The 25,516-nt window shown below is 36.6% G+C and overlaps 5 protein-coding genes across 13 annotated transcripts; 2 read left to right on the top strand and 3 right to left on the bottom strand.

Moving 5' to 3' along the window:
* The first annotated feature begins 217 nt into the window (after window positions 1-217).
* On the top strand, window positions 218-985 carry LOC133679610 (protein AGENET DOMAIN (AGD)-CONTAINING P1). Its single transcript, XM_062102260.1, has one exon. It carries the CDS (start codon window positions 338-340, stop codon window positions 755-757), a length of 420 nt encoding a protein of 139 aa, XP_061958244.1. The 5' UTR covers window positions 218-337; the 3' UTR covers window positions 758-985.
* Window positions 986-1,306: 321 nt separating this feature from the next.
* On the bottom strand, window positions 1,307-7,497 carry LOC133679609 (organellar oligopeptidase A, chloroplastic/mitochondrial-like). 3 transcript variants are annotated; one of them, XM_062102258.1, is made up of 17 exons: window positions 7,249-7,497; window positions 6,957-7,124; window positions 6,741-6,864; window positions 5,990-6,066; window positions 5,518-5,661; window positions 5,180-5,410; window positions 5,021-5,111; window positions 4,662-4,783; window positions 4,415-4,522; window positions 4,072-4,317; window positions 3,843-3,988; window positions 3,456-3,573; window positions 2,908-3,067; window positions 2,792-2,823; window positions 2,581-2,646; window positions 1,612-1,683; window positions 1,307-1,524 (listed from the first exon to the last, which is right to left on the bottom strand). In XM_062102258.1, exons 1-17 carry the CDS (start codon window positions 7,363-7,365, stop codon window positions 1,438-1,440), a joined length of 2,109 nt encoding a protein of 702 aa, XP_061958242.1. In that variant the 5' UTR covers window positions 7,366-7,497; the 3' UTR covers window positions 1,307-1,437. The 3 variants fall into 3 exon arrangements, 2 of the variants coding, with proteins under 2 accessions (XP_061958242.1, XP_061958243.1); XR_009836180.1 differs by lacking the exon at window positions 2,908-3,067 and having other exon boundaries at window positions 1,458-1,524; window positions 7,249-7,496; XM_062102259.1 differs by lacking the exons at window positions 2,792-2,823; window positions 2,908-3,067.
* Window positions 7,498-8,056: 559 nt separating this feature from the next.
* On the top strand, window positions 8,057-13,728 carry LOC133680641 (magnesium transporter MRS2-11, chloroplastic). Of its 3 annotated transcripts, none has more exons than XM_062103671.1 (14): window positions 8,058-8,508; window positions 8,586-8,658; window positions 8,767-8,837; window positions 8,922-9,007; window positions 9,116-9,215; window positions 9,324-9,392; window positions 9,794-9,874; window positions 9,962-10,124; window positions 10,299-10,344; window positions 11,104-11,184; window positions 12,078-12,160; window positions 12,783-12,826; window positions 12,926-13,043; window positions 13,276-13,728. In XM_062103671.1, exons 1-13 carry the CDS (start codon window positions 8,158-8,160, stop codon window positions 13,019-13,021), a joined length of 1,344 nt encoding a protein of 447 aa, XP_061959655.1. In that variant the 5' UTR covers window positions 8,058-8,157; the 3' UTR covers window positions 13,022-13,043; window positions 13,276-13,728. The 3 variants fall into 3 exon arrangements, 2 of the variants coding, with proteins under 2 accessions (XP_061959655.1, XP_061959656.1); XM_062103672.1 differs by having other exon boundaries at window positions 9,116-9,206; XR_009836357.1 differs by lacking the exons at window positions 10,299-10,344; window positions 12,926-13,043; window positions 13,276-13,728 and having other exon boundaries at window positions 8,057-8,508; window positions 12,783-12,832.
* Window positions 13,729-15,897: 2,169 nt separating this feature from the next.
* LOC133680421 (uncharacterized) lies at window positions 15,898-19,036 on the bottom strand. Of its 3 annotated transcripts, none has more exons than XM_062103363.1 (5): window positions 18,853-19,036; window positions 18,278-18,471; window positions 17,096-18,066; window positions 16,857-16,904; window positions 15,898-16,662 (listed from the first exon to the last, which is right to left on the bottom strand). In XM_062103363.1, the coding sequence occupies exons 3-5, from the start codon at window positions 18,020-18,022 to the stop codon at window positions 16,249-16,251; spliced, it is 1,389 nt and encodes a 462-aa protein (XP_061959347.1). In that variant the 5' UTR covers window positions 18,023-18,066; window positions 18,278-18,471; window positions 18,853-19,036; the 3' UTR covers window positions 15,898-16,248. The 3 variants fall into 3 exon arrangements, with proteins under 3 accessions (XP_061959347.1, XP_061959346.1, XP_061959345.1); XM_062103362.1 differs by having other exon boundaries at window positions 17,096-18,076; window positions 18,853-19,035; XM_062103361.1 differs by having other exon boundaries at window positions 17,096-18,076; window positions 18,278-19,036.
* Window positions 19,037-22,668: 3,632 nt separating this feature from the next.
* LOC133679936 (uncharacterized) lies at window positions 22,669-24,402 on the bottom strand. 3 transcript variants are annotated; one of them, XM_062102677.1, is made up of 2 exons: window positions 23,301-24,402; window positions 22,669-22,992 (listed from the first exon to the last, which is right to left on the bottom strand). In XM_062102677.1, the coding sequence occupies exon 1, from the start codon at window positions 24,280-24,282 to the stop codon at window positions 23,491-23,493; it is 792 nt and encodes a 263-aa protein (XP_061958661.1). In that variant the 5' UTR covers window positions 24,283-24,402; the 3' UTR covers window positions 22,669-22,992; window positions 23,301-23,490. The 3 variants fall into 3 exon arrangements, with proteins under 3 accessions (XP_061958661.1, XP_061958660.1, XP_061958659.1); XM_062102676.1 differs by having other exon boundaries at window positions 23,277-24,402; XM_062102675.1 differs by having other exon boundaries at window positions 23,139-24,402.
* Window positions 24,403-25,516: the final 1,114 nt, after the last annotated feature.

Below are 25,516 nucleotides of genomic sequence, written 5' to 3' on the forward strand. Positions count from 1 at the left end.
AGATTTTAAATTGTCAAAGGGATGTTTGGAAATTAAGAGAAAAAAAGAGATCTGTTTTAATGAGATAATGGTCAAAATCAATAAATTGATGTTTTCAAAGGACTGAATCCTAATAAAATTCAAAACACAGGGACTCAAGCACATTTTTAGTGAGGGTCCCCGCGTGCAACAACAAACCGACCCAAAATCCTATTTCCTCCAGGGAAAGAATCACTGCCTATAAAAACAACCCACCTGCGACCCCTCCACTACATTCTAAGAAAAACAATTTCTTGCTCTTCTTGTCTGAGTTTCCTTCAGTTTTCTCTTTCTTTCTCTGTTAATTTATTCAATAACAATGGAGTTTCACGAAGGAGACAAAGTAGAAGTATGCAGCAAACAAGAAGGCTTTCTTGGGTCATACTATACAGCAACCGTGGTCAAGAAACTTGACCTCAACTCTTTCGCGGTGCAGTACACCAACTTAGTGGAAGAGGAAGACATGTCAAAGCTACTGATAGAGACTGTTTCTGCTGATGAGGTGAGGCCAGTGCCACCAAGAATCAAATTTGGAAGTGGGTTTTCTGCGTTTGATAAGGTCGACGCTTTTGATAATGATGGGTGGTGGGCAGGCAAGGTTACCGGACAGAGAGGGCCTCTGTATTTTGTCTACTTTGAGACAACAGGGGATGAGATAGCTTACCATGTCTCAAGATTGAGGATTCACTTGGATTGGGCTAATGGAAAGTGGGTTTCTTCAAAAAACATGGTTTCTTGACTGCCTACTAGCTTTATTTCTTGACAAGGAATGACTATTCTACTGTTTGTAGTCTCTAGCCTGGATTGGTTCTTCTTTTAGTAGTAGTAATGCTTGATTGCTCAGTCCAGTCTTGTAAGAATCATGAGGATTGGTTTCTTGATTGTTTAATGAGTTTTCTTGAATCATTATTTGTACTGCAAGAATTATCTAGTTGGATTTCTATAACTGATTGAGTTTTCTCTTCTAGGCAATTGTGTTTAAGGTAGAATGCCAATCCTTCTCTTCAGCAGCATTTGTTTTCTTTGTTTCTTGAATTTTCCCAGTCGGTTTATTGTGTTCATGTCTTTCTGGCCCCTAAACAAATTGACAAGAACAGAAGTGCCAATGCCTCAACATTGAAAAAAGAAGAAGAAAAACTGTGCACGATTAACAAGATGCAAAGGGAATGACTCTGTTTTTTCCCCTTTTATCTTCCATTAACCTTTCAGATTTGACTAAAATCTTAAAATAGTTTTAGGTTATTTTATTTAACTGTTGGATCAGGTTGTGTATATGATAAACAAGCAGTTACCAAGCATTAACCATTTTTTTTACTACATACGAGATTTAAGCGTTTTCCAAAGTTAAAATGAATGAAAAGATTCAGTAAGCTGAAGGATTCCTTGGAGAACTTGCTTTCAAACTCTTATATGAAGGTCTCAGGAAACAGCAAGGGCTGGTTTTAGGCCATAATACCTACGCAGTGGCTCTGGTGATGGTTCCCGTCCCCTGAAGTCAATGAAAACCTGAAAGCGTAATGAATCCCAGCCTTATTCAGAACATGAAAATCAGATTACAAAAGAAAAACAAAGAATTTGTTAAGCTGGTATGACCTGGAGGGGTGATTTTCCACCACCAAGAGCTAGAACAGTTTCTCGAAACTTGATACCAGTTTCTTTGACAGCCTGTTTGCAGAAAGATTTATTAAGTTCAGTCATTGAAACAATTTTCTGGAGATTAACAGACAAATCAAGCAGTATCAAGAAAAATAATGTGGTGATTCCATTTAAACCTCCCAAGAGAGGGGAAAAAAAACTTGTATGCTTATGATTTAGCTAATTTAGAAACTAGGAGAATTTAATTATCTTTTTTTGTTCTTTTAAAAACCATATTAACTTAAAAGTTTAAACGGATAGATAGACTCTAAAAATGATTTTATATTATTCTTCAACACTTTTATTGGCTTTACTTAAATTTTCATGATACTTCTTTGGTTAGGTAATCACTGATGGCAGACTACCTTGACAAGGCCCTTTCTAATTGAAACATAGATTCTGCGAGAACTGGTCATGCATATCAAATGAAAGAGGCGTAGACTGATACGGACATGGCCTATTAATGCTATATCAAACTGCATAAGCAGAAAGATAACAAATCGATACAGATGCAAGATGTGTAAGAGGTGAACTTATCCATCAATTTTGACAACCAAAAGGTACAAATCTTTTTCTGTTTCTTTCACTGCGCAGCACTTAGATCTAGTCATAACGAAATGATCCTTAAGATGGCTGCTAATTAAGAGTTTGCAGCCTTATCAAATGCGCTGCTGTTCGAGATTTATACTCTCCACTTTATTAATTGTGGGAAACATTTACAGTTTTCTTAACAGAGTATTCTTCTTTCATTTTCTACATTTGAGTGAAATACATTTCTTTCCAGTCATTCATTGACATCTAGATTTTCTTATTAGTCGAGTAAAGGACAGCAGCTCCATAATAATATGCAGAACTATATATGGACCATCACTTCTAAGGTGTGAGAACTTGTAGAAACTAGTTTGACATAGAAATTCGATGCCATACCTTTTCATTATTCAAGCCAGCCTCCTCAAATGCCGAGAAAGCATCGGCAGCTAATACCTCTGCCCACTGACATCGAGAATTTTCAGATTCAGAAAGTTAAGGAATGTAAAAGGAATCAGTACTAATGTAAAAACTCATTTCAAGGAAGCTAACTAAAGCTGTTTAATAATATCAAAAGGAAGTTCTAGTAGTCAGCAACTTAAATATGTACCTGGTAGCTATAGTAACCAGATGCATATGTATCTGTTACAGAAATGATGAATGAGAAGCTGCTCATTGGAAGACAAGGGTCCAGTTGAAATATATAATTGTATTTTGAGTAAGCACCTGCAAATATGTGACTGAAACTACAGAGGAATCTGTCCTCTGGTTGTAGGGGCATCACTTGTGTCTTTCTACTCACTCTTTGATCAATATCAAAGACAGATTCTAGCCCACCTGGAATGTAATTTTTATGGAGCTCCAAATCCACACTTGCAAATCGTAGCTACAAATGACATTTTGAACAATTAAAATCCTCCCTTTTGAGTAATGAATTAAGAAATTCTGTTTCCCCATTGACAGATCATCTAAGGTTATTGTCTTCGTAATATGATTTAAATCCCTGGTTGTTAAGCATAGGCATAAGGGTGGGTCTTAGAGAGGCCGCTTAATGCAGGAATGCTTAAGGTCAGAACTTTAGCCTGGTCTTTTATTCCTAGACCCCTTTCAAAGATGGCCACAATCGTGTAGAATGGCTGTTGGCACGGCCTCTCTTAATTAAAACTTTGAAGAACAGAATGGAAGCCAGTTGTATGCATCAAAATAATAACAGAAGTTTCTATATAGGTTGAGCAGAAAGGTAAGGAAATGAATTCAAGTATAATTCCATCTACCTGACGAAGCAATTCTGAACCTGCACGGAAAGTCCTTGTTGCAAGGAGCTTCGAACATATATCTTCAGGTAGACTCTCTCCAGTTTTATAGTGTTTAGCAATGCTCATCAATGTATCTCTGCGAAATAGGGATGCAAAACACATCATTTTAACTGAAAGCGAAAGGCAGAGAATCACTTAGCATTAACAAGGTTGTATACTGCAACAATAGGACACACTTGAAGTTTCCCATTTGGAAAAGGTAAAGGTTACAGCGAGTATGGACTATAGGCAGTCAAGGCAAGGATGGAATTTGATGCGGCGATTCTACATGGATCGAACAAATGGTTGAAATGAAAAGGAAACGGCAAGTAGAATGATTACGATAGTTATTTTATATAACATTACCTTTGGTAACACCAATGTTCCATGAACTGAGAAGGTAATTCAACAGCATCCCATTCTACCCCTTTTGTACCAGAAACAAGACCTTCATCTTGATTGGTCAGCATATGCTGAAGGGCATGGCCGAACTCATGGAACAGAGCCTCAACCTGGTGCCATCAACAATGAGATATCAGATATCAAAAGATACTGAAATATAACTTTTCCAGCTAAGATGAAATGCAGAACCTACCTCACGAAAGGTCATGAGACTTGGCTTGCCAGCCAACGGTGGTGTTTGATTACACACAATATGCACAACCGGTAGCCTGCATGATGTGGCATCATGTGAAACTACACGACTGCGACCAACAACCAAATCCACCCATGCCCCACCGCGTTTCCCATGAGGACGAGAATATGGATCAAAATAGAAGTACGCTATAGGAACATCTGATAAGTTTTTGACACAATAGAATCTGACATCATTGTTCCAAACCTGAAGAGTCATAAACCAAACGGCATTTGTAGGTACGTTGCAGTTTGATGTTGAAACCATGAATACATAAACCAATTTTAGGATGTGAAACGATTACCGGCGCTAATCCATCAGCTGGGTAAATATTAATACCAAAGAGCTTCTTTCCAAGGCTAAAAAGACCTTCTATAACCCTTGACAGTGGGAAAAAAGCACGTAGTTCTTCCTGCAGCCAAGAAAACAAGCAGGGAACACCATTTAGCCTTGCTTAAAGTGGAAAAAAAACTCATAACAAAGAGATGAATACAAAGTTTCCATCCACATTCACATTGATTTCTTATGCTACAAAGAGGGAAGGGATCTACCTCATTAATGTCATACCTCGACTCGCGAAGCCTCTCGCTCCAGAAGTTGATGTCCCAGTGTCTAAGTTGGTTGGCTTCCACAGCATTATGACCTTTAGCAAAAATCTCAAGGTCTTCCATGTCTTCAAAGAATAAAAAGTTAGTTACTCCATTGACAAAATTATTCACAATGTTCAACATCTTATCAAGTTAAATATCAAATTCAATCATCTGTAAATGGTCATCTTAAAACATAACAACAGGTGCTCTTATCTAGGTACTAGACAGTAAAACCCCAGAGAAACCCTGGAATAATCAGGATGGAAAAATATGAATTTCTAAATAAGAACTAAATGGGAAATAGAATAAAAGCCAATTACCTTGAATTGCAGAACTGTGGCATGCATTACAAAGTTCCTCAATAAGCTCCTCTGCCTTATCAACTGTCGCCATTTTTGTTTCCATGCTTACCTGGAATGACCATGCCCGAGTTACTAAGATCAGCAGAATGAACATTTAACACACACTGCATGTCCTACCTCAGCGTAATTATCGAATCGAAGAAGCTTTGCCTTCTCCAACCTAAGCTTCAAAATGTGATTGATGATTTCTGTATTGTCAAGAACTCCAGTTGAAGCACGAGTGACATAAGCACGGTATAGTTCTTCACGTAAAGAACGATTCTTTGCATGTTGCATGATTGAACGATAGCTTGGACCAGCCAATGTGACAGTCCATGGACCATTTTCAGCAGTTGCATTTTCGTGACCCTTGATTCTCAAGAGTATGAAGCATATAAGAGAACGAAGAAATGCGAGAAATGACTTGGCAAAATGCAAGTTGTTACAATGCAGGCCAGTATTTTGACACGGTATACCTTGGACACTGCCATTTGTGCAGCCATTGCAAGCCCAGTAGCTGTCATTCCTTCAATGTCCTTCTTATCTGTAATTAATTTTTCAAATTTGTTCGTTGCATCTAAAATATTCTCCTCAAACTGCTGTGCTAGCTTCTCCAACTCCTGAACTCAATGACAGGGAATATTCACAAATCTATAAAAATAAAATACATTGCAGCGGTAAGCCGGTAACTACTTTCTGAATTCCTTTTCATTTCCCTAAGAAAATTTAAAGGTTACAAACATGTTTAGCTTAGAATTATTCCACTTATGATGCCATAATAATCAGAAAAAGTAATTTCCTGATACTGCTGACAAGGAAAAATAATATCTCCTGGAATCAAGACCGACTCAAGCTCAGATCTGAAGAAGGAAAGCTAACTCCTTCATTTGCTTGTCTTTTTTCTGTATCATTACTGCTTTAATGTGTGTCATCAATGTCGAAACTCACCTGTTGAATCTCATTGAAACGTTGTCTTTTATCATCCTCAAGAGAAACACCATTGAGGACTGCCTCCTTTATTTGAGCTGCGGGAAGCATAGACAAATGCAGTTTATGATGAATCTGTTTGTTGTACACCAACGAATTATACCATGAGCTAAAAGATCAAATCATCACCAATGAACCATCGCACATCCAATGGATGGAAAAACTGAGCAGAAAGTATAGAACGTAATATTTTAGACTATAACAACAGTTTAAATAACCCTTGTGCTGCAGAGTAAAACAATTTTTTTTACGCCGCGTTTATAAAAAATAAAAGCTAATGCTGTACGTAGAAATAATTCTGATTGTCAATAATTCTAAACTTGTTCTAAAAAGCAACATTCAAAACTATTTACTATTTAAACATTAGCTAAATAATGAAAATCCAGATCAAATAAAATCTCTGAAAACCTAACTAGAAAAGGAATGCGAAAATAACTAGAAAAATAAACAAGATTCCAACATGGCAACTTCCAAGTCTAATTGGGACCAACTCTGTAGAGAACTGAGCGTGCAGAATACGCTGACCAAGTTTCAACTCAATTCAACTGTTGGATTTAAAATTCAGTCTGTTTTCGTCAAAATGATCGTTCGACTTTTTATTAGGCTTGTAACTGTGGATCTAGTCTATACACATATATGCTAGACGTTCAACATTAATTTTACACCAACAAAACCAAAACCAGATAAGTTGTAGTTCATTAAGCTGCAATACCTTCCACTATGCGTTTTCGTGCCTCGTTCAAGCTCTCCCATTCAGAAGATTGTCGAATGGCTTTAAATGCAGTGTATACAGGTTTACTTTGGTCCAATCTAAGCTGGAACTTTACCTTCTCTGGCTGCAAGAAAACATTTTTTTGTTCTTTAACCTAAAAAACACAGCCCGTGATTCATATGAAGATGGTAAAGAAACAGGTAATTACACAGTTACCTGGACTTCTTCGATGGCTGAACGAAGTTCAGGAGAATCCATAACAGCATTCAGATGGTTCACAATCCCCCAAACAACAGATAATCTGTCTTTAATCTTCTCCAATGGTTCCACCAATTTTGGCCATGTTGGTTCTCCTCTAGTCTCTAACTCAACCAAATTACTCTCCTACACATATCACAGAATCATAACTTCCGGGAAAATCTTCAATTCATGCAGTGAATTACAGTAAAAAACAATTGCCAGAACAAAAAAAAAACAGGAGAAAGATCCGAAGCTTAACACAACGTACAAGCTGGTCCAAGAGTGAGAGGATGGCAGGGGAGACGTGCTTGGGCTGGATGGCATCATAAGGAGGAAAGAGGAAGTCCTCCAGCAAGGGATTGTTGTATTGATAATCAACTGCCATGGATGACAATCACTTGATAGATCATTCCTAGTTATCATCATATGACAACTATTTATGTATTTAACAAACATATTACAAGATTCTTTGACTTTTGTGCTACTATGAATTTTTTTTATTTTTTTTTCACATTTCTAGCTTAATTATCCTAATGTGTGCTGGTTAATAAATTAATGGAGAATTTGGTGGGCAGGCAGCGTACCATGCGGAGTTGTGGACTATATTTAATGAAATTGATGGGCGTAGTTCGGACTTCGGAGGACATAGGATGATTTGATTGGCTTGATCTAAGTCTATGCAAAAATTACTTAATCGAATAAATTGTATTATTCTTACGGAGATATTTTTTTTCTTAATTTTATAGTTTTAAATATTAGAGTAACCGTTCATAAGAATTATTAAATCTTTTTAAAATACCAAATCATTGTGGAGAATGTAACCAGACCCCGAATAGTGCTAATCGAGGTGGACAAGTAACCACAAAGCTTAAGCCAAGTGTCAAACACCAAACAACCAACACGTGGCAGTTCCTCAAGCTCTTTGCATTAAAAATCCATTAAATTGAGCAATTGAAAGAGAAAAACACATGATCAATGACGAAACTAAATCTAAGCCACAAATAGCACTAACCGTCGTTTTTAACTAACTACCTAATTAAAAAATAATTTAAAAATCCAAAAAAGCCTATATTTTATCGCTAAAAAGCCAATCAGTATCAGATCCTCTCTCTCTCACCTACTTTCCTCTCACTTCAGCTCCGTTACAGTCCATGACCGAACCTCACTCACCACATCAATGGCTTTATCTCTTCAATTTCCGCCGGCACTACCTAACTACCACCTCCTCTTCTCTCACTCTACACTCCCATCCTCCTCACCTCCTCCTCTCTCTCTCATCCACAAGAGAAAATTATGTCCACTGCTTCCCATCGCAGTGAGATCATCTTCCAGAGTCAAATGTTTGACCAAATCAACGGAGGAGGATCGAAGCGAACAAGAAAGCAGCTTAGTCTCTGACTCTGATGTCGGAGAAGAAGCAGAAATCAGAGAAGACACTAAAGTCCAGCTCCAACAGAACAAGAGGATTCCAACAGCATCGTCGTTTGGTGATTCTCTCTCCCTTGGGATTCGTGAGCATGTTTATGAGGTGCGTTTCTTCTTTCCTTTTCCTTTGGTGCGGTGTCGTTTTTGTTTCTGCTAATCGTTTTGATTTTCGTTTTGAAGGTTGTAGAAGTTAAGCCAAATGGAATGGTATCCACTCGGAAAATAAACAGGCGTCAGTTACTCAAGTCTAGCGGTGACTGCCAAAATTAATTTTTTAATTTTTTAATTTAATATATTTGTAATTGATTGGTATTAAATTAATTTCCTTAAAGAATGCTGTTATCTTTTTAAAACTCATCAGGTCTGCGACCAAGAGACATTCGCAGTGTTGATCCATCATTATTTTTGACAAACTCAATGCCATCTTTGCTGGTAATTACTTTTTTTTTAATTAATTACTTGCAGTGAATTTTGTGCATGCTTGGCTTCAACAGTTGAATTGTGGTAAACTTATAGGTTCGTGAGCATGCTATCTTACTCAATCTGGGCTCATTGCGAGCGATAGCAATGCAAGAATGTGTCCTTATATTTGACTATAATCGGTAATTTTTTTATTCCGCAGCAGCACAAATTATTTCCATTTCTTTTATTATTCTTTTTGCTTGAGTTTAGCTAATGGTCAATCTCCTCCGTGTTCTGGTCCTTGTTAGGAGTGGAGGAAAAGCTTTTATAGATACCCTGTTGCCTCGGTTGAACCCCAGAAACTCGAGTGGAGGGCCATGCATGCCGTTTGAGCTTGAGGTCAGTGAGGTGCTCTTTATTCTTAACACTGCTAGATGAATGCGTTTTGATGTCTACATGTTGCGATTTGTGGAAAAGCTATATATTTTTGAAGTGGCTTCAGTGTTGAACTTTTAGGTTGTTGAAGCAGCATTGCTATCACGAGTACAGCGTTTGGAGCAGAGACTGATGAATATAGAACCTCGTGTGAGTATGGGCACATAGTGAGTAAACTTTTATTATGTGTTGTTTTTTCTTTTGCGTGTGTCTCGATGTTCTTTAAAATTCTTTGTTTTGCCAGAAGTGTTTCTGAAATATTTTTAGTTCTCGAGATTCAAATTTTTAAAAAGGGGATGGTAACTAATCACTTAGTTGATACTTGAGTATAACATGCTTTACTTGATATTGCTAGGGTCAGGATTGCATAATATTTTCCCTTGTTGCTTTACTAAAACATGAACAAAGTCCTTCATTCTTCATTTAATAAACCTCGATGATCTGTACGTTGCTTCTGCATTGATACTTATTCAACTTGCTTGCTAGGTTATATATTATGGTCTTCCTGACATGCTAAATCTTTACACCTGGTCCTTTACTGTTTGCTCCAGGTTCAAGCTTTACTCAAGGTTTTGCCCAACCGGTTAACTGCAGATATACTGGAGGAACTTCGTATTAGCAAGCAAGCCTTGGTACAGTTTCTGACTGTACTTGGAATGTCATAACTGTTGTGACAAGAAATGGTCTTTAATTCTTACACCTTCACTTTTTCATGAAAGGTTGAATTGGGTTCAAGGGCAGGGGCTCTTCGTCAAATGCTGCTTGATCTTTTGGAGGACGAACATGAAATACGCAGGATATGTATAATGGGAAAAAACTGCAAACTCAAAGGAAATGACGTTGTGGAATGCTCTCTTCCCTTAGAAAAGCAAATTGCTGAAGGTAAGACCTACAGAGGCTCCGTATGCTTGACTTGAATAAGCAATGTTCCAATTTTGCATTCTTCTTCTACTTCTTCTTTCTTTCTTTTTTATGGAAAAAGAGATTTATATCAGAGAAAAGGAAAATAATTTACTAAAATAGGTTTAACCAGGGATTGATTTTTGTCATTTGCAGAAGAGGAGGAAGAAATTGAGATGCTTTTGGAAAATTACCTTCAGAGGTCTTTCCCCAGTCCCATTTTGCAAGGATATCTGATAAAAGTTCCTCATACTTGATATGATTTATGCATAATAGGTTTAGGAAACCTCTCCACTAATTCATTTCTCACTTTCTCCTTTAAGTTTGTTTCAAAGAAAGGTAGACTGTTCATAAAGGTTGACAATTTAAAATAAACTGAATACGTGATGGCTTAGCTGTGCATCAGGATTGTGTCAATAATTCCTCAGGTTATGTTTGTATTCTTGTGCCTTTGTCATGTGGGTAGATATAAAAAGAGTGAACTCATTTCTATAGATAATATGCAGCTCAATGCTGATTACTTGCGCATGTGAGGATATGTGTTGCCTTGGAATGAAAGTTTGGCATTTTGCTAGTATTGTCTATATCTTGAGCTTTGGAATGATCAGAGAGAGTTAGCTAGGTCTATGTAACAAGCCTTCTAATGGAGGCAGGCTGGTGTATTTAACTTTTAACTTGAACATGGCCTCCAAGGGAACGTCAATAGGTGCTACTGTTGAGGTTGTGTTTTATTATTCATCACAATTCAGATTTAACCAGGAAAATAATATATATTTTCATTTCATTCAACTCTACAGAATCAACAAAAGCCTTTATTGTTGCTAGAATATAAAATAAGAAAAACAAAAATCTTCCAAGGAGCAGTTAATAAGTTGATGGGCATTTGGAATTATCTTTTCAGTTAGTGAAGTTACGTTGTCTACTATGCAAACTGGCACCTCAATATCTTGTGATTTTGCAGATCTGAATCTTGTCATGGTCAGGCAGAAAGACTTCTTGATTCTGCAAAAGAAATGGAAGATTCCATTGCTGTTAACTTAAGGTCTGAATTATTTTGGACTTTTCTTGCTTTGTTAGCTTTGGTCTTAGAGTCCAATTAAACTTTAGTTGTTTTCTTTGTTTGTTTCAACTGAAGATAATCTTTGAAGCACTTTTTGAAGCTTTAAACCTTCTCAGACACACGGAATCAGTTAAATCATGAATGTACTTGGGTCATGGTTCCCATGTTTAGGCTGAATGAAACTCAATGACTGTTTCTTTATCATTTGTTTAGTAAAAACCTTTCCTTTACTAGTTGTTTTATTCTTTTGGTGGGTACCTTGGACCTAGAACAATGACTTTGGCTTAAATAAAGAATTAAGGTGCTCATTAAGTCAAGGCCAGATTCTATATGAGTTAGCTTACAGAAAGAAAATTTTTAATTTTGCAGATTTTTTGCATCGAGTAGAGCTTAGCCAGACCATTCAAAAGGCACACAATTGCTTTGTATTAATCATATGTAAAATTTTATCTGATTGTTATTTTTAGAGATTGAACACAGAGCTATTGCATTTGAACTACCTCACATTAACTTAATATTCTATTGAGTTCTGTTCCACCTACTGCAGATATATATACACCATAACATTTACTTAATATTCTATTGTACTTTCCATTGCCAAACGAGCTAAACAGCACAAGAAAATTGCGCTAGCCTTGCCCTAGAGGCCTGGAGGGTAAATTACCGAACACCCCTCAACATAAAAATAAGAAGGAAAAATAAAAGAAGAAGTGGAAAGGAAATGGTGGGAAAAAAGAAGAGAAACAAAACCATGGCTCAGTTCACCTTGGCAATGATTTATGGTTATTTTTTCAGTAATACATAATTAATGGGATTTATTGTGTTCCACACTTGTGAGATTCTGAATACCCAAACTTTTAAACTTTCTTTATCAGCTCGCGGAGGCTTGAGGTGAGCAGAGTGGAATTACTTCTCCAGGTTGGGACATTTTGTGTGGCTGTGGGTGCTCTAGTTGCAGGTGTGCCCTTCAGCTTGAAAACTATTATCATGCCTCTTTTACTATGATTTTTTATTTTATATGAACATCCTGCTCGGCATTTAACTTGTTTTCAATGACTGATTAAATCTCTTTGATTAGTATATTGTACTTCTATTGAATTGATTACAAATAGACACTGTCTCTCTTGATTATTCTTGACTCCAAACATTGAAGTCATGAAATTGATCACCACTTCCTAACCAGCATGATCATTTCATGCTGGTAGCTATTGGATTTGGAAATGGTATATCTGCTGAAGTTGGGTTAAAACTGAAGATTTAGTTCTCAAGCAGGATCTCAATCACATCTTGTATTCTGAAAATTAACTGTTGTATTTTTACAAGGAATCAAGTATGTGAGAGAATATGTAAAGTAGGAAGGTCATGCACTTAGGTAACTCCAAAAGATGAACAAACAGTTTACTCCAGAATCATCTCTCAGAAAACTTGATCATGCTGAAATACTGCTACAAGTTTCTGATTTCTTATGTGTCTAATAATGTCACATATGCTATTTTGTTAATGATACGTAGTGCCATGAAGGAAATGATCTGAGAATCTATTTTTGCATGCTTATCATAAGAAATGTTTCCTGGCTGCAGGTATATTTGGCATGAATTTGAAGTCCTATCTTGAAGAGCATGTGGTATATTCGTTTTCCAAAAGTTCAAAATCATCATTCCATATTATTCTATTCTGGTCTGGTTAAAATTGTTGTGCTATAACATCTTTGTTGGAATTGCAGTTTGCTTTTTGGTTAACAACAGCTGGGATAATTTTTGGTGCTGTTGTGGCATTTTTTCTCATGTATTCATATCTTAGAGCTAGGAAGATACTGTAATCTGGGCAATTATTCAATATAGGTAAGTGCTGCTTCCCGTGAACCATTATTTCTAGCAAAATCTCTTGATCTACTAAGGACCCCTCTAGTAATAAACTGTTGTAGCAGAAATCCAAGGTCAACTGGAGATCCCACTTCAGCTCATTATGAGAAATATTCTAATGTTTCAGAGGTTCATGAGTCCTTATCATGAATTTCATGAGATAAATTTTATGGCAGTGACTTGACCTAATGCTATCTTGTGTATTTTATAGGCGATCTCAAAACTGAAGCAGCTCTCATGGCCAGTTGATTCGAGTCACCTAGACAAGGACCAGTCGAAGATGTTTCTAGAGCGCATAATAGTCTGATTTGATTGCTGTTAGTGAGCTGTATGTAGGTAGTTACATTAACATTATTTGCGGCCAGACAGTACACAACTACAGCTGTTGAAACCAAGAAGTGAAGTTTCATGGAACTTCAATATCCAGTGCTTCAATGTTTACAAGAGAAACGGAGCAAGGTTCTGCGAATTCCTGGAAAGAAGGAAGTGCTTATTCTTCGAACTAGTGGGGAGAAATTGTTCCTTAGTAATAACATGTATTTTTGCTCTTGCAAACTGGAGTACCATAGCCATTCTGAAAATTTTGTTGTTAGGCTGTGATTCCCAGCAGAAGTAAATCTCTGTTTCCAGTTACGTCTAATGGCATCTCAGAATTTCATATTCATCTGGCTCCTATCTCTCTGTCTATACTTGTCGATCTTTGCAAGATTAAGTGGGTATTTGATAGTGTGGTAGCAGTTAATTTTAAAAGTATATTTTTCTTGAAAATGCATTAAAATAATATTTTTTATTATTTTTAATATTATGATCCGAAAAAAAATATTTTAAAATGTACGAGTATTGTTATTATGGACTCCTTATCTTTTAACATGCAACATTTTGATTTGAATGTTAGGCTCAGGCATAGCTATGAGTCAGGTGCAGTATCATTGTTAGCATACAGATATTTGACCTGAGCATACTCAATGGTTTTGTTCATAGTTGTTATACCATGACTCTAAGCTTGAATAAAAAAAGACATTAATCTAGTAAAACCCGGTTAACTTAATAACCTTGCTAAATCTAATTCAAATCTAGAAAGTCAATACCAAGAAATTATTTTTTTTTTTAAAAAACAATGTTATTATAATAATAATAAAAATTGATCCGGTTGATTTAATGACTGGATCTTTTTCTACATCGGTCTCCAACAGTGGTTATATTCATGAAGACGTTCATGGCTTCTTGTGCTTTCTTTTCCGTTTCAATCGGATTCTTTTTGGAACTTAGATGACTCGATTGACAGATTTTGTTCAATAACTATGCCAACCAGCCTTTTATGGCTTATGAGGAATGGTAACAAAGCCTGGCAGATTAAGGAAACAATACCAGATATCAGGTCGGAGCCAATTTTGCGGCAGGTTTCAATAACCAACTGAACCCGTCACTCTCCAGCTCTGCTGGGTTTTAAATTCATGGGACCTGTAATTTGTAATGGTCAAGGTGAGATGGACCTGGTTGTTGCTGTAGCCTGTAGGTACAGAGTCGAGTCTACAGACTGGCCGTCAGTGTCCGCGATTCGCTGCCAGTTAGAATGATTCATGTGACATTGTCCACTGGAAAAAGGTGCTTCGTGTCATTCGCCTGGATTAGTTGAATGCTCAAGAAGTCCTGCACAGCCAGTAGAAAGAGGTTGGCTTCACAATTAACGATCCTAAAGGACCAAAGTAAACCATTGTTATCATTGCCCTAATGACCGCAAGAAGAAAGCTTGGGAACGTCATCAATGGTTTCATAACATGTGGTAGCAGCTTATGTGGTTGTAATTTTAAAAAAATAAATTAAAAAAATATGGTTATGAATGATTAGTTGAATTTAAATATATTTTTATTAAAAGTTATAGTTTAGATTTATGTATAATAAAAAAAATTTATATAAAATATTTGGTTATAGTTTCTTTTCAAAAGTGTTTTTTACTTAAAATACATCTAAATAATTTTTTAAAAATATATATATTTTTAATATTAACAAATTAAAATGATCAAAATAAAAAAATAATAATTTGAATTAAAAAAATAAAAAAAATTAAATTTTAAAAAAAATTATTTTTAAAATACAAAAATAAACTAAATAATTTTTTAAAAAATATATATTTTTAATATCAACAAATCAAAATGATTTAAAAATACAAAAAAAAATTAAATTAAAAAAATATAAAAAATCAAATTTTTAATAAATCTCACAATATAAACAGTTTTATGAAACTCAATTAAAAAAACATATAAAAATAACTTTATAAAAACTATATTTTAAACTTAATTTTTTAATAAATCTCACAATATAAAACACAATTTAATATATTATCAAACACCACCTAACCCAAAAATCAGCCCCAAGGTGCAGCAAATACGAAAAAAAAAATTCTTTTCAATATATGAAGAGTAATTAATATGGGCTTAATTTACAAAAAAAAAAAAAAAAAAAAAAGAGGTGATAGCAAGCTGTTTTTAAGAAAAAACCGAGTTCCCTTGATCAACGTCGACCTCTAGGTTTTCTTCTTTTTCTTTCTTTTAGATTTTGGAGCTCCTGCTTCAATTGAAACGAAAGCATCTCTTGCATTTTTGTTGCAGTTTTGCCATCCATGCTTGAAAGGAGTCTCGTCTTGCTTTAAGCCGATAGCTGTGCTCAAGGCCAACCGGCAAAAGCACCAACCTCAATGGTTATGTCATAGCATCAACAAAAGCAGCATAATTCATCAAGCAGGTTAAGCAAGCAGCAACCAGTACTGTCTCAGAAGAAGAAATCAATGTAACAATTGCAATCCGGTAAAAAGTAAAACTGAAGCCTCAAAAAATGTCTCAAAATAACACATCTAATCTAGAAGCCTGATACATGATGAACCCTTGAATCGATGCTTGTACACTGTACAAAGATATATCAAAACAGGGTCAAATACAGAGGATACAGAGGGAGGCATATTTCTTAGTTGGAACACCTGTGTGAGCCTCTTCTACAAAACTAGAACCATTCAACTCACAAATCATCCACACTATTGACTTGATGATTCCTAAATCACATTCCACAGCAAGATATGGATGGATCTCAAATGAATTTGGGAAGCTGAGGTTCCTCATAGAAGATTGAAGCCATTTTTGGAAAAGGTACAAGTGAAAAGTCTGGTGTTAAACACCACCTGGAAATTATATCATGTGTATTTCAAAGGATTTTCCATAGGTTGCAGTTTTTTGGATTTTTTTGAAGCTCCGTCAATGACTATATTTCCTATTCCAGCTTCCATAGCCTCCCTGTCATCCTTCTCGGTTTCAGATATATTCCCATCTTTTGTCTCGTGCTTGAAACTTGGCATGGAAGGCTCAAGCAGACGAGGACCAGCAGTGATCCATGGATGATTTAGGCATTGAGCCGCTGTCGGTCTCTTTTCAGGCACAAAATCAAGTAAGGGAACAAGGAAGTTATTCAAGTCATTAGCATCTTGCTCGCTGAAATCGTACTTCTCCATAAGCACCTTTGTGAGAGGCCAAAAACGCAACCTACGAATATGCCTCAAATCTCCATATCTATTGAAGAAATCCCGAGAATTGCGACCACCTAATGCAACCTGAGGAAAATATACACGCCTTCAAACAGTCACAGCAAGTACATAAAACCTAATACTGCAATGCTAATTTTGATCTTATTCAGTTTATCCGGAAAAGAAATGATGTTACAAAAAAACAATAAACATTTTCAAATCCATGGAAGCCGTAAATAAGTATGCAATTGAAATCATTAAAATACATGTAACACTCCTACCTTGCGCGGCATCACGCCAAGGAGTTCCATCATCAATGCCAAGTGATCCTGTAAGTGTAACCTAGATAAGTTAGAACAGAACAAAAATAAAGCAAAGCACAGAAGCAAAAACATAGGTGTTATCATTAATAGAATGCATCTGTTATTAAAAATGTAAGTGATATAATAAATTAAACCAATGCATTGCAGCAAAATGATGAATTGGGGAAGGGGTAAAGGATTGCATCGTGAGCACATACCTCGTCTCTATCATAGTTGTCACCACTGTGAGGATCAAAAAGGACATCGCCAGTGGCAAGCTCGAAACAAATGCAAGCAAAGGACCAAAGATCTACTGGAGTGGAGTATTTAGATCCCAGAAGAACCTCTGGACATCTATACTGTCTTGTCTGAACATCACTTGTAAACTGTTTGTATGTCCAACAAGCATTTCCAAAATCTACCAATTTACACTTTAGATCAGCAGCAGCCAATAGCTTTTGCCTTGTAGAGCGGCTCCCCCTTCTGCTGCGTTTTGCTTGGCAAGCATCCTTCTGCCCATCAGTGTTTGCTGAATCATCTTTAATCACAGAACCATTTGATTGTTCATCGACAGAATCTTCATTTGATTTTGCATCAACATTAGAATCTTCAGGACTAGTTGGTTGGGGATCAGCATCGTTTTCCGAGGAAGCTTCTTTCTGCGCACAACTTTGAGCTGCCTTCTTAGCCTTCTTTCGAATTTTCTTTTTTTGGTTCCTTGTCAAATCCCCATTCAAACTCTTGATTTCTTTGGAAGAACTAGATTCAGCCACGATTTTGTTCTTGCTGGTTGGAAGGATAAGAGGAGCACCTGATTTCCTGTGATCTTTTGATGTATCAATCATTGACAAAAGCAGGACATTTTCTGGCTTCAAATCAGTGTGGATGATTGAGAGTTGGCGATGCAAGTAATCCAAACCCACTAATATATGAAAGCATATCTCTTTTGCCATGTGTAGAGGAACCCCTCGGTAATCACTGTACTTAATAAGGGTCAAGAGGTTATCTCCCAAGTACTCAAAAACCATACAAACGTGCTGTCCATTAGGCCCTGAATGCTTGAAATGATCCAAAAGCTTGACAACACACTTTTTATCATCAGGGTCTCCCTCGGCAATCTGTTTAAGGATCTTTATCTCATCCATGGCTGCCTCGGTGTAGTGTTGAGCGCTCTTTTGAACTTTCAAAGCTACATAACGCTACAAACAATGAATTTCTCGTGTTGTTAAAGAGTCAAACAATAAACACTAATGTGAATTTCCTGAATCATGAAATTATCTAATAAAGCAAAAAAAAAAAAGGCCTTCTATAAAAAACTGAAATTCCTATTCTAATAAATTAGCGCAAATTTCACATTACTGATTAAAAAGATAAAGACAAAGAAAATCCATAAAACATACCGATCCCTGAGTGTCCCAAGCGAGCCAAACCGTAGAGAAATGACCCCAACCAAGCTTGCTTTGCACCACATACCTCCCATTCTTGAATGTATCACCGATTCTCACAGCATGGTACCCTCCTCTCCTATAATCCTCCGTTCCCTCATCTTCTGATGTGTAATCACTCTCTTCACTTCGATCCCCATTCCTATCCTCTGCCATTGAAGCAACAACAACCAAAAAAACCAAAACACAAAAAATCAACTAATGTATAGGAAGTTGAAAATTTCTAGGCTAATTCTCAAATTGTAATATGAGTTTTCTAGTTAGAGAACGAGAATAAGATAGGGAGAAAAAAGGGAAGAATTTGGAGGCCAAAATAGAAAGTTTCTGACAACTGTTTAGTTTTAAGAGATGGGTTTTGATTGAATTTGAAGAAGTAGAAAATTGTTAAAACTGGAAGAAAAAGGAGCGAACTTCAATGGTGAAAATTGAAAAGATTGAAACTTTTAACAAAGGAGTTAATTTCAAGAGATGGGTTTTGATTGAATCTGACAGAGAACTAAATTTGAGAAGCAAAATAAATAAAATTTTACATGTGGGTAATTCAGAAACGGGATTTTGTTCAATTTTAGAAAGAGGTGGAAGGAGAGAGAGGGGGGAGTGGGTGGTTTTTGGGTGCAGGTTGTGGTGGAAGTGGTTGAGGTATAAGGGTGAATTAGGGTTTTTCGGAGAGTTTTATCAGACTTAGTACTGACAACTAGTCTTGCCGGGAAATGAAAGCAACGATTTTTTATGATGTGGGCCCCCGGTGATCAAGTGTTGCAAGATGATGATGATTCTGGGCTGGGCTCTGGATACTACTCTTGACATGGCTCGTAGCATCTTCGTTGTCATAAAAGTAAAGGATGTGATGTGATTTATTTTCCTTCCCTACTAAAATATTTTTTCCCCAAGAAGTCAAGAACCCGTGTCCGTTCATGGTCGTTTAACCTTTCATACTACTCCTGACCTGTTTGTTTGTTTTTGAATTTTAATTTAAAAATATATTAAAATTATAAAAAAACAATTGTTATGATGTTTTTTAAAAGCAAACACGACAGGGAGCTGAGATTTCTTGTTTCAGCGAGTTCATTCGATCTCCTTAGAGAATAATGGTGCAATTCTTAATCCTCCAAAACAAAAGGACAATGAAGGAATGCCTTCCAATGCTTCCTTCTCCATATGCGGCAATTGGCAAACCAGACCAGAATACTCCTGCATTTTTTTAGCACAGCTAAAAAACTTCTTAAGCACAAAAGCTTCTTCCTTTTAGTTGAGTGCTCAGCAAACAAGCAAAGAAGCTTGAGAAGAAATATTCCCACCATGCCTTTTCTCCAACATCAATCACTAGGAGGTCCCAAATGGGAACAATCTGTCTATAAAAAAAACCTTCGGATTGAAAGAAAATAATTGACCCCGTCTCCCATGGTATAATTCACCACTCTCTCTCGTTGCATTTCTTTACAAAACAGGAAGAAAAAAAAAAACCTTTCTCTCAGCATGCACTCGATGCCTTTACCCTACCCTCCAACTCCACTGACCTGAAGTAATTGTTTGGGGTTGCAGCACAGCAACATGGGGTTTGTCCCCTGACTCGGTGTCTCATGGTGTTTGGTAAACATTTGGAAGTTGAAACTGAGGTTGAGCCTGTTAAATTAATTGAGATCAAATAGAGAAAGGAGGCTAGAATTCTGAATAATCTGTATATTATGAATGCTTAGTCTTAACCTAAATACAAATAGAGTATATATAGGTCAAACTGAAAGTACTATTCTACCCTTAATAAATAAGACCACATAAATATTATTTAACATCTCCCCTCAAACTCACGATGCGGCAGCTACAAGCATCGAGAGTTTGCCAACCAGAAAACGAAAACGAGAGATGGAATGCGCCTTAGTAAAGAAATCTGCAATCTGCAAGGAAGAAGGAACAAAAGGCAAAGCAATGGTGCCATGTTTGAGATGATGACGAGTAAGATGACAATCGATCTCAATGTGCTTAGTGCGCTCATGAAAAACCGAGTTATGAGCAATCTGAATAGAACTCTGGTTGTCACAATACATAGGAGTAGGATGAGAAAAGGAAATTCCCATATCAGCAAGTAACCAACGTAACCAAACAATCTCTTTGGTAGTAGATGCCATGGCACGATATTCTGCTTCGGTGGATGATTGAGAAACAATAGATTGTTTCTTGCTCTTCCAAGAAATAAGAGAATCACCTAAAAAGATACAGAACCCGGTAACAGACTTGCGATCTGTGGGATCACTACCATGATCAGCATCAGAGTATGCACGCAACTCCAAGGAAGAGGTGGATGAAAGTAAAAGACTCTGAAAAACTGTACCCCGAAGATATCGCAAAATACGAAGAACAGCTGCCCAGTGAACAGTAGTAGGAGAAGCAACAAACTGACTAACAACATGAACAGCATATGCAATATCTGGACGAGTAATGGTGAGATATACCAAACTCCCAACAATAGTGCGGTATAAAGTAGGATCTGTCAAAGGTAAACCATCAGAAGAAGAGTACCTTGCGTTAACCTCAATAGGAGTATCTACAATTTTGTTATCAGTAAGTCTAGCCCGCTCAAGAATATCTGCAACATATTTCGACTGAGAAAGAAGGTAACCTCTAGGTGAGTATGCTACCTCAATACCCAGGAAATATCGAAGATAACCCAAATCCTTCATTTCAAATCGTCTAGCCAACTCTGTCTTCAAAACTGAAATACCATCAATATCATCACCAGTAATAATCATGTCATCAACATATAAAGACAGAATGATACGACCTGCATCAGTGCACTTAATAAAAAGAGCAGAATCATGACTGCTAGAAACAAAGCCAAGAGACGAGATCACAATAGAGAATTTCTCAAACCAAGCACGAGGTGCTTGTTTGAGACCATATAATGCTTTCTTAAGCTTACAAACATATCCAGAGTCATGTGAAATACCAGGAGGGGGTGCCATATAAACTTCTTCTTGAAGATCTCCATTCAAGAATGCATTTTTAACATCAAGCTGAGAAATATGCCACTGACGAACCGAAGCTACGGCAATAAGAGTGCGGATAGTAGTCATTTTTGCAACCGGGGCAAATGTCTCCTCATAGTCCATACCATACTGTTGAGAGTATCCTTTTGCAACCAGCCTAGCTTTGTATCGCTCAATAGACCCATCAGAATTAGTCTTGATCTTATACACCCAACGACAACCAACAACACTCTTACCAGGAGGTAGAGGAACCAGATCCCAAGTATCTGTCTTATGCAAAGCAGAAAGTTCCTCATCCATAGCTTGCTGCCAAAACGGATCAAGAATTGCCTCTTTATAGGAAGAGGGCTCAAAGAGACAATGAATAGAAGCTAAAAAGGAAGTAAATGATGAAGAATAACAAGAATAAGCAAAATCTGGTAGTTTTGTGGACTTACGAATGCGGATGGACTGATGTGGAGGTGGATCAACAATCTCAGATGAAGCTTGAGGGGCTGTAGATGAGAATGGAGCTTCAGATGTGCTAGAGAGTAAAGTACCAGTACCTGCAGAGTTATGAGTACAAATTGATCGAACATAGGGAGAGGTATCATTACCAGAATCCTCAGAAAAAGGATCTATATGAATAAGATCAGATTTTGTCAGGCTATGAGTAGTGGATGGAATAGAAAAGAAAGGTATATGCTCAAGGAAGACAACATGACGAGACACATAAAGTTTCTGAGTTATTGGATCAAAACAACGATACCCCTTTTTACCTTCACCATAACCTAGAAAGACACAAATAGCGGATCGAGAGGATAACTTACTGCGTTCTACATGAGGACGAAGAACGAAACAAGTACAACCAAAAACTCTAAATGAGGAATAATCAGGGACATGCCCATATAACTTTTCAAAAGGAGATAGACCCAAACTATGAGAAGATGGAATTGTATTAATCAAACTTACAGCAGTAAGAACAGCTTCTCCCCAAAACTCACTAGGAACAAAGGCAGACAACAAGAGAGAACGAGCAGTTTCAACAATGTGCCTATGTTTTCTTTCAGCTACACCATTTTGTTCAGGAGTATCTGTACATGAAGTTTGGTGGATGGTTCCATCTAAGGCAAGCATTTGACAAAATTTATTAGAGGTGTATTCCCCACCCAAATCACATCTAAAGCATTTGATCACAGCAGAATGTTGAGTTTTGATAAGAGCTCGAAAAGCTGCATATATCTCAAAGAATTCAGAACGATGTTTCATTAAATAAACCCAACAATAACGAGTATGATCATCAATAAAAGAGACATAATATCGAGACCCTCCTTTTGTGGAAACAGGAGAAGGTCCCCATACATCAGAATGAATCAAATCAAATGGTGAAGATGAAACAGAAATACTTCGATTAAAAGGTAAAGCAGAAAATTTTGCCAATTTACATCCACTACAATCAGAAATGTCACAAGTTTTCAAATTTCCTAAAGCTCCTGTGGATGCCAAAAATCTCAAACGAGAAGATGAAACATGACCTAGACGGGAATGCCATAAATAAAAACTAGAAGATGAAAGACTCAAACGAAAAGAAGACAAATCAGCAGTAGCAGCAGCAGCGGTAGCAGCAGCAACTGGCACTTTTAACTCATTCAAAATATATAGTCCATTCTCCCTACGGCCTGTCCCAATCAGCTTCTGAGACTGCAGATCCTGTACACAACAAAAAGAACCAGAAAACATGACTAAATAATCACCAGAATCACATATTTGACCAACAGACGCAAGATTCAATTTGAGTTTTGGAATAAGATAAACATTAGGGAGAGACAAGTGAGGTGTGACAACAGAACCAATACCTGCTAAGGGCATGGGAGTGCCATCAGCAGTCATAACAGGAATGGAGGACAAAGGGGACACTGAGGTAAAAGATGAGGAATCTGGAGACATATGATGGGAAGCACCAGAATCCAAGACCCATTCAGAGTGTGACATACCTGAGGAATTATGAGGCAACTGACCTATGGAAGAAGCGGACATTGCTTGTGGCTGCAAGGAGAGAAACTTCTGAAATTGCTCAGCCAAAGTATTAGGATCGGTAATAGAGCCTGGGGAAGCTAATGCTGCAGTATTGTGGTGTGGTGGTTTATAACCCTGAGGTGGTCGATGAGCATTAGATTGTGACTGACTGCTAGACTTCCAAGCTTGATTCTACTGTCTCAACTTAGGACACTGAGCCTTCCAATGACCTTTCTGCTTACAGAAACTGCACTCATCAAAGCCAACCCTTGTGTAAGGCTTGTTTTGATGATTAGAGAATGGCTTAGAAGGTACTGCTAGTACAGAAGGATTTGAAGCAGAAAGAATTCCCTTTTCAGAATAAGACTGAAGACGTATTTCTTCAGCCAATAACTCACTGACAACAGAGTCAACAGAAGGCAGTGGAGTACGATGCAGAATTGAACCTCTAAGTCCTTCGAAGTCACTGCGAAGCGCTGTTAAAAACTGTACCAATCGTTGCTGCTCTCTACGCTCAATATAGGCACCACATGCCTTTAATTCTGCTGATTCTGTAAGAGCCAATTGATCCCAAAGATCTGTCATAGCAGAATAAAACTCTTGAATACTCATATTCTTCTGATGAAGAGCTCGTATGTCATTCTCTAATTGGTACTGTTTTGCAAAATTTGATTGCGTGAATAACCTTTGCAGATGATCCCAAACCTCTTTTGCTGTCTCATACTTCGCCAACTGCGTACCTATCGAATGCTCAACAGAATTGTTGATCCAAGTAATGATCTTTGCATTATTTGCTTCCCATGTATCTATCAAAACAACATCCCCCTCCTCAATATTCTTAGGTATTATATATGTTCCACTAACATACCCCCACATCTTCTTACCCTTAAGAAAATTTCGCATTACATAGCTCCAATACGAATAGTTCTTCCCATCCAACCTCACACTCACAGACTGAAGCGAATCATCTCTTTCAGTAGCCATAATTAACAATCACAGAGAACCAGAATGCAAAAGCAGCGGAAAACAAAATACCAAATTGCAGAAACTGAACAGAGATTGCAGAAACTAAACAAATATCTTCTCAAAATTAAACGATTACTCCAAAACACAAAACCAATTTGTAGAAACTGAACGCAAATACCAAATTGCAAAAGCTGAAGGGTAGATGAAATACCAAAATAATTGCAGAAACTGACAAAATTCAAAATTTTGCAGAAGCGAAAGACAAAATCTCACTCCAAAAAATTTTCGGGGCTCTGCCCCGAACCCCGGCAAGGGCGCGCTGCCCCCTGCAAACCCCCAGCCAACTCACCGCAGAGTTGGATCCGCGAACTTGTGCTTGGGATTAAGCCTCGTTTCATAAAACCAGCTCTGATACCATGTTAAATTAATTGAGATCAAATAGAGAAAGGAGGCTAGAATTCTGAATAATCTGTATATTATGAATGCTTAGTCTTAACCTAAATACAAATAGAGTATATATAGGTCAAACTGAAAGTACTATTCTACCCTTAATAAATAAGACCACATAAATATTATTTAACAGAGCCTTAGTTATTGAAAAGCAATTAACAAGTCTATGTTTTTTAATGCGTGGTTCGGATCAAGTTTTCAACTGTGTTTCAATCGACTAGTTTTTATTTTTGTGATTTAAAAAATATAAATTTTAAAAAATTAGTTTTAGTTTGATTGTTTAGATTGAAATATATGTTTGTTTAAGATTATTGTTAAAATTGCTATAATTGAATTTAATGTTTGTATTAAAAATACTAACACGAATATATCATTAATTTATTAAAAAAATCAAAACAAATAAATATATAAAGTGTTTATTGAATATTCAATATTAGCTCATGTTTTACAATACCTGCACACTTGAAATTGCCTGATCCAACACCTGAATGAATGTTAAACACAGATAAAAATGATATAAGATGTGTTTATAAAATTATTAAAATTAAAGTTTTAATTTAAATTGATTGATGTGTGATGTTGATTCGATTATTCTTTGTTATTGAATTAAAAAAATAATTATTCTTTATGCCATAAAAATGATGGCATATTTTTAATAAATGAATTAGAATAATATTTTTAATTTTATTTTAAAAATATTTATGATATAAAACATTCAAACAATCTAAAAAAAATTTAAGAAAAAAAAAAGTTGAGAACGAAACGGTTTTTTTTAAAAAAAAAAAAAAAAAACAGGGTATTT

The sequence above is a fragment of the Populus nigra genome, chromosome 19, assembly GCF_951802175.1.
Source record: "Populus nigra chromosome 19, ddPopNigr1.1, whole genome shotgun sequence".
Classification (NCBI taxonomy): domain Eukaryota; kingdom Viridiplantae; phylum Streptophyta; class Magnoliopsida; order Malpighiales; family Salicaceae; genus Populus; species Populus nigra.

Bases quoted from the DNA above. Each gene is read 5' to 3' on its own strand.
- LOC133679610 (XM_062102260.1), top strand. From the start codon at position 338: ATGGAGTTTCACGAAGGAGACAAAGTAGAAGTATGCAGCAAACAAGAA.
- LOC133679609 (XM_062102258.1), bottom strand. From the start codon at position 7,365: ATGGCAGTTGATTATCAATACAACAATCCCTTGCTGGAGGACTTCCTC. The intron at 4,784-5,020 runs GTAATTGGCTTT...TATTCTTTGAAG, and splicing joins CCACAGTTCTGCAATTCAAG to ACATGGAAGACCTTGAGATT. The intron at 4,523-4,661 runs GTAGATCCCTTC...TCTTGGCTGCAG, and splicing joins CGAGGTATGACATTAATGAG to GAAGAACTACGTGCTTTTTT.
- LOC133680641 (XM_062103671.1), top strand. From the start codon at position 8,158: ATGGCTTTATCTCTTCAATTTCCGCCGGCACTACCTAACTACCACCTC. The intron at 8,659-8,766 runs GTGACTGCCAAA...AAAACTCATCAG, and splicing joins TCAGTTACTCAAGTCTAGCG to GTCTGCGACCAAGAGACATT. The intron at 9,216-9,323 runs GTGCTCTTTATT...TTGAACTTTTAG, and splicing joins TTGAGCTTGAGGTCAGTGAG to GTTGTTGAAGCAGCATTGCT.
- LOC133680421 (XM_062103361.1), bottom strand. From the start codon at position 18,478: ATGGCAGAGGATAGGAATGGGGATCGAAGTGAAGAGAGTGATTACACA. The intron at 16,905-17,095 runs GTATGTGCTCAC...TTACACTTACAG, and splicing joins ACAACTATGATAGAGACGAG to GATCACTTGGCATTGATGAT. The intron at 16,663-16,856 runs GTAGGAGTGTTA...TATTTTCCTCAG, and splicing joins TTGGCGTGATGCCGCGCAAG to GTTGCATTAGGTGGTCGCAA.
- LOC133679936 (XM_062102677.1), bottom strand. From the start codon at position 24,282: ATGGCTACTGAAAGAGATGATTCGCTTCAGTCTGTGAGTGTGAGGTTG.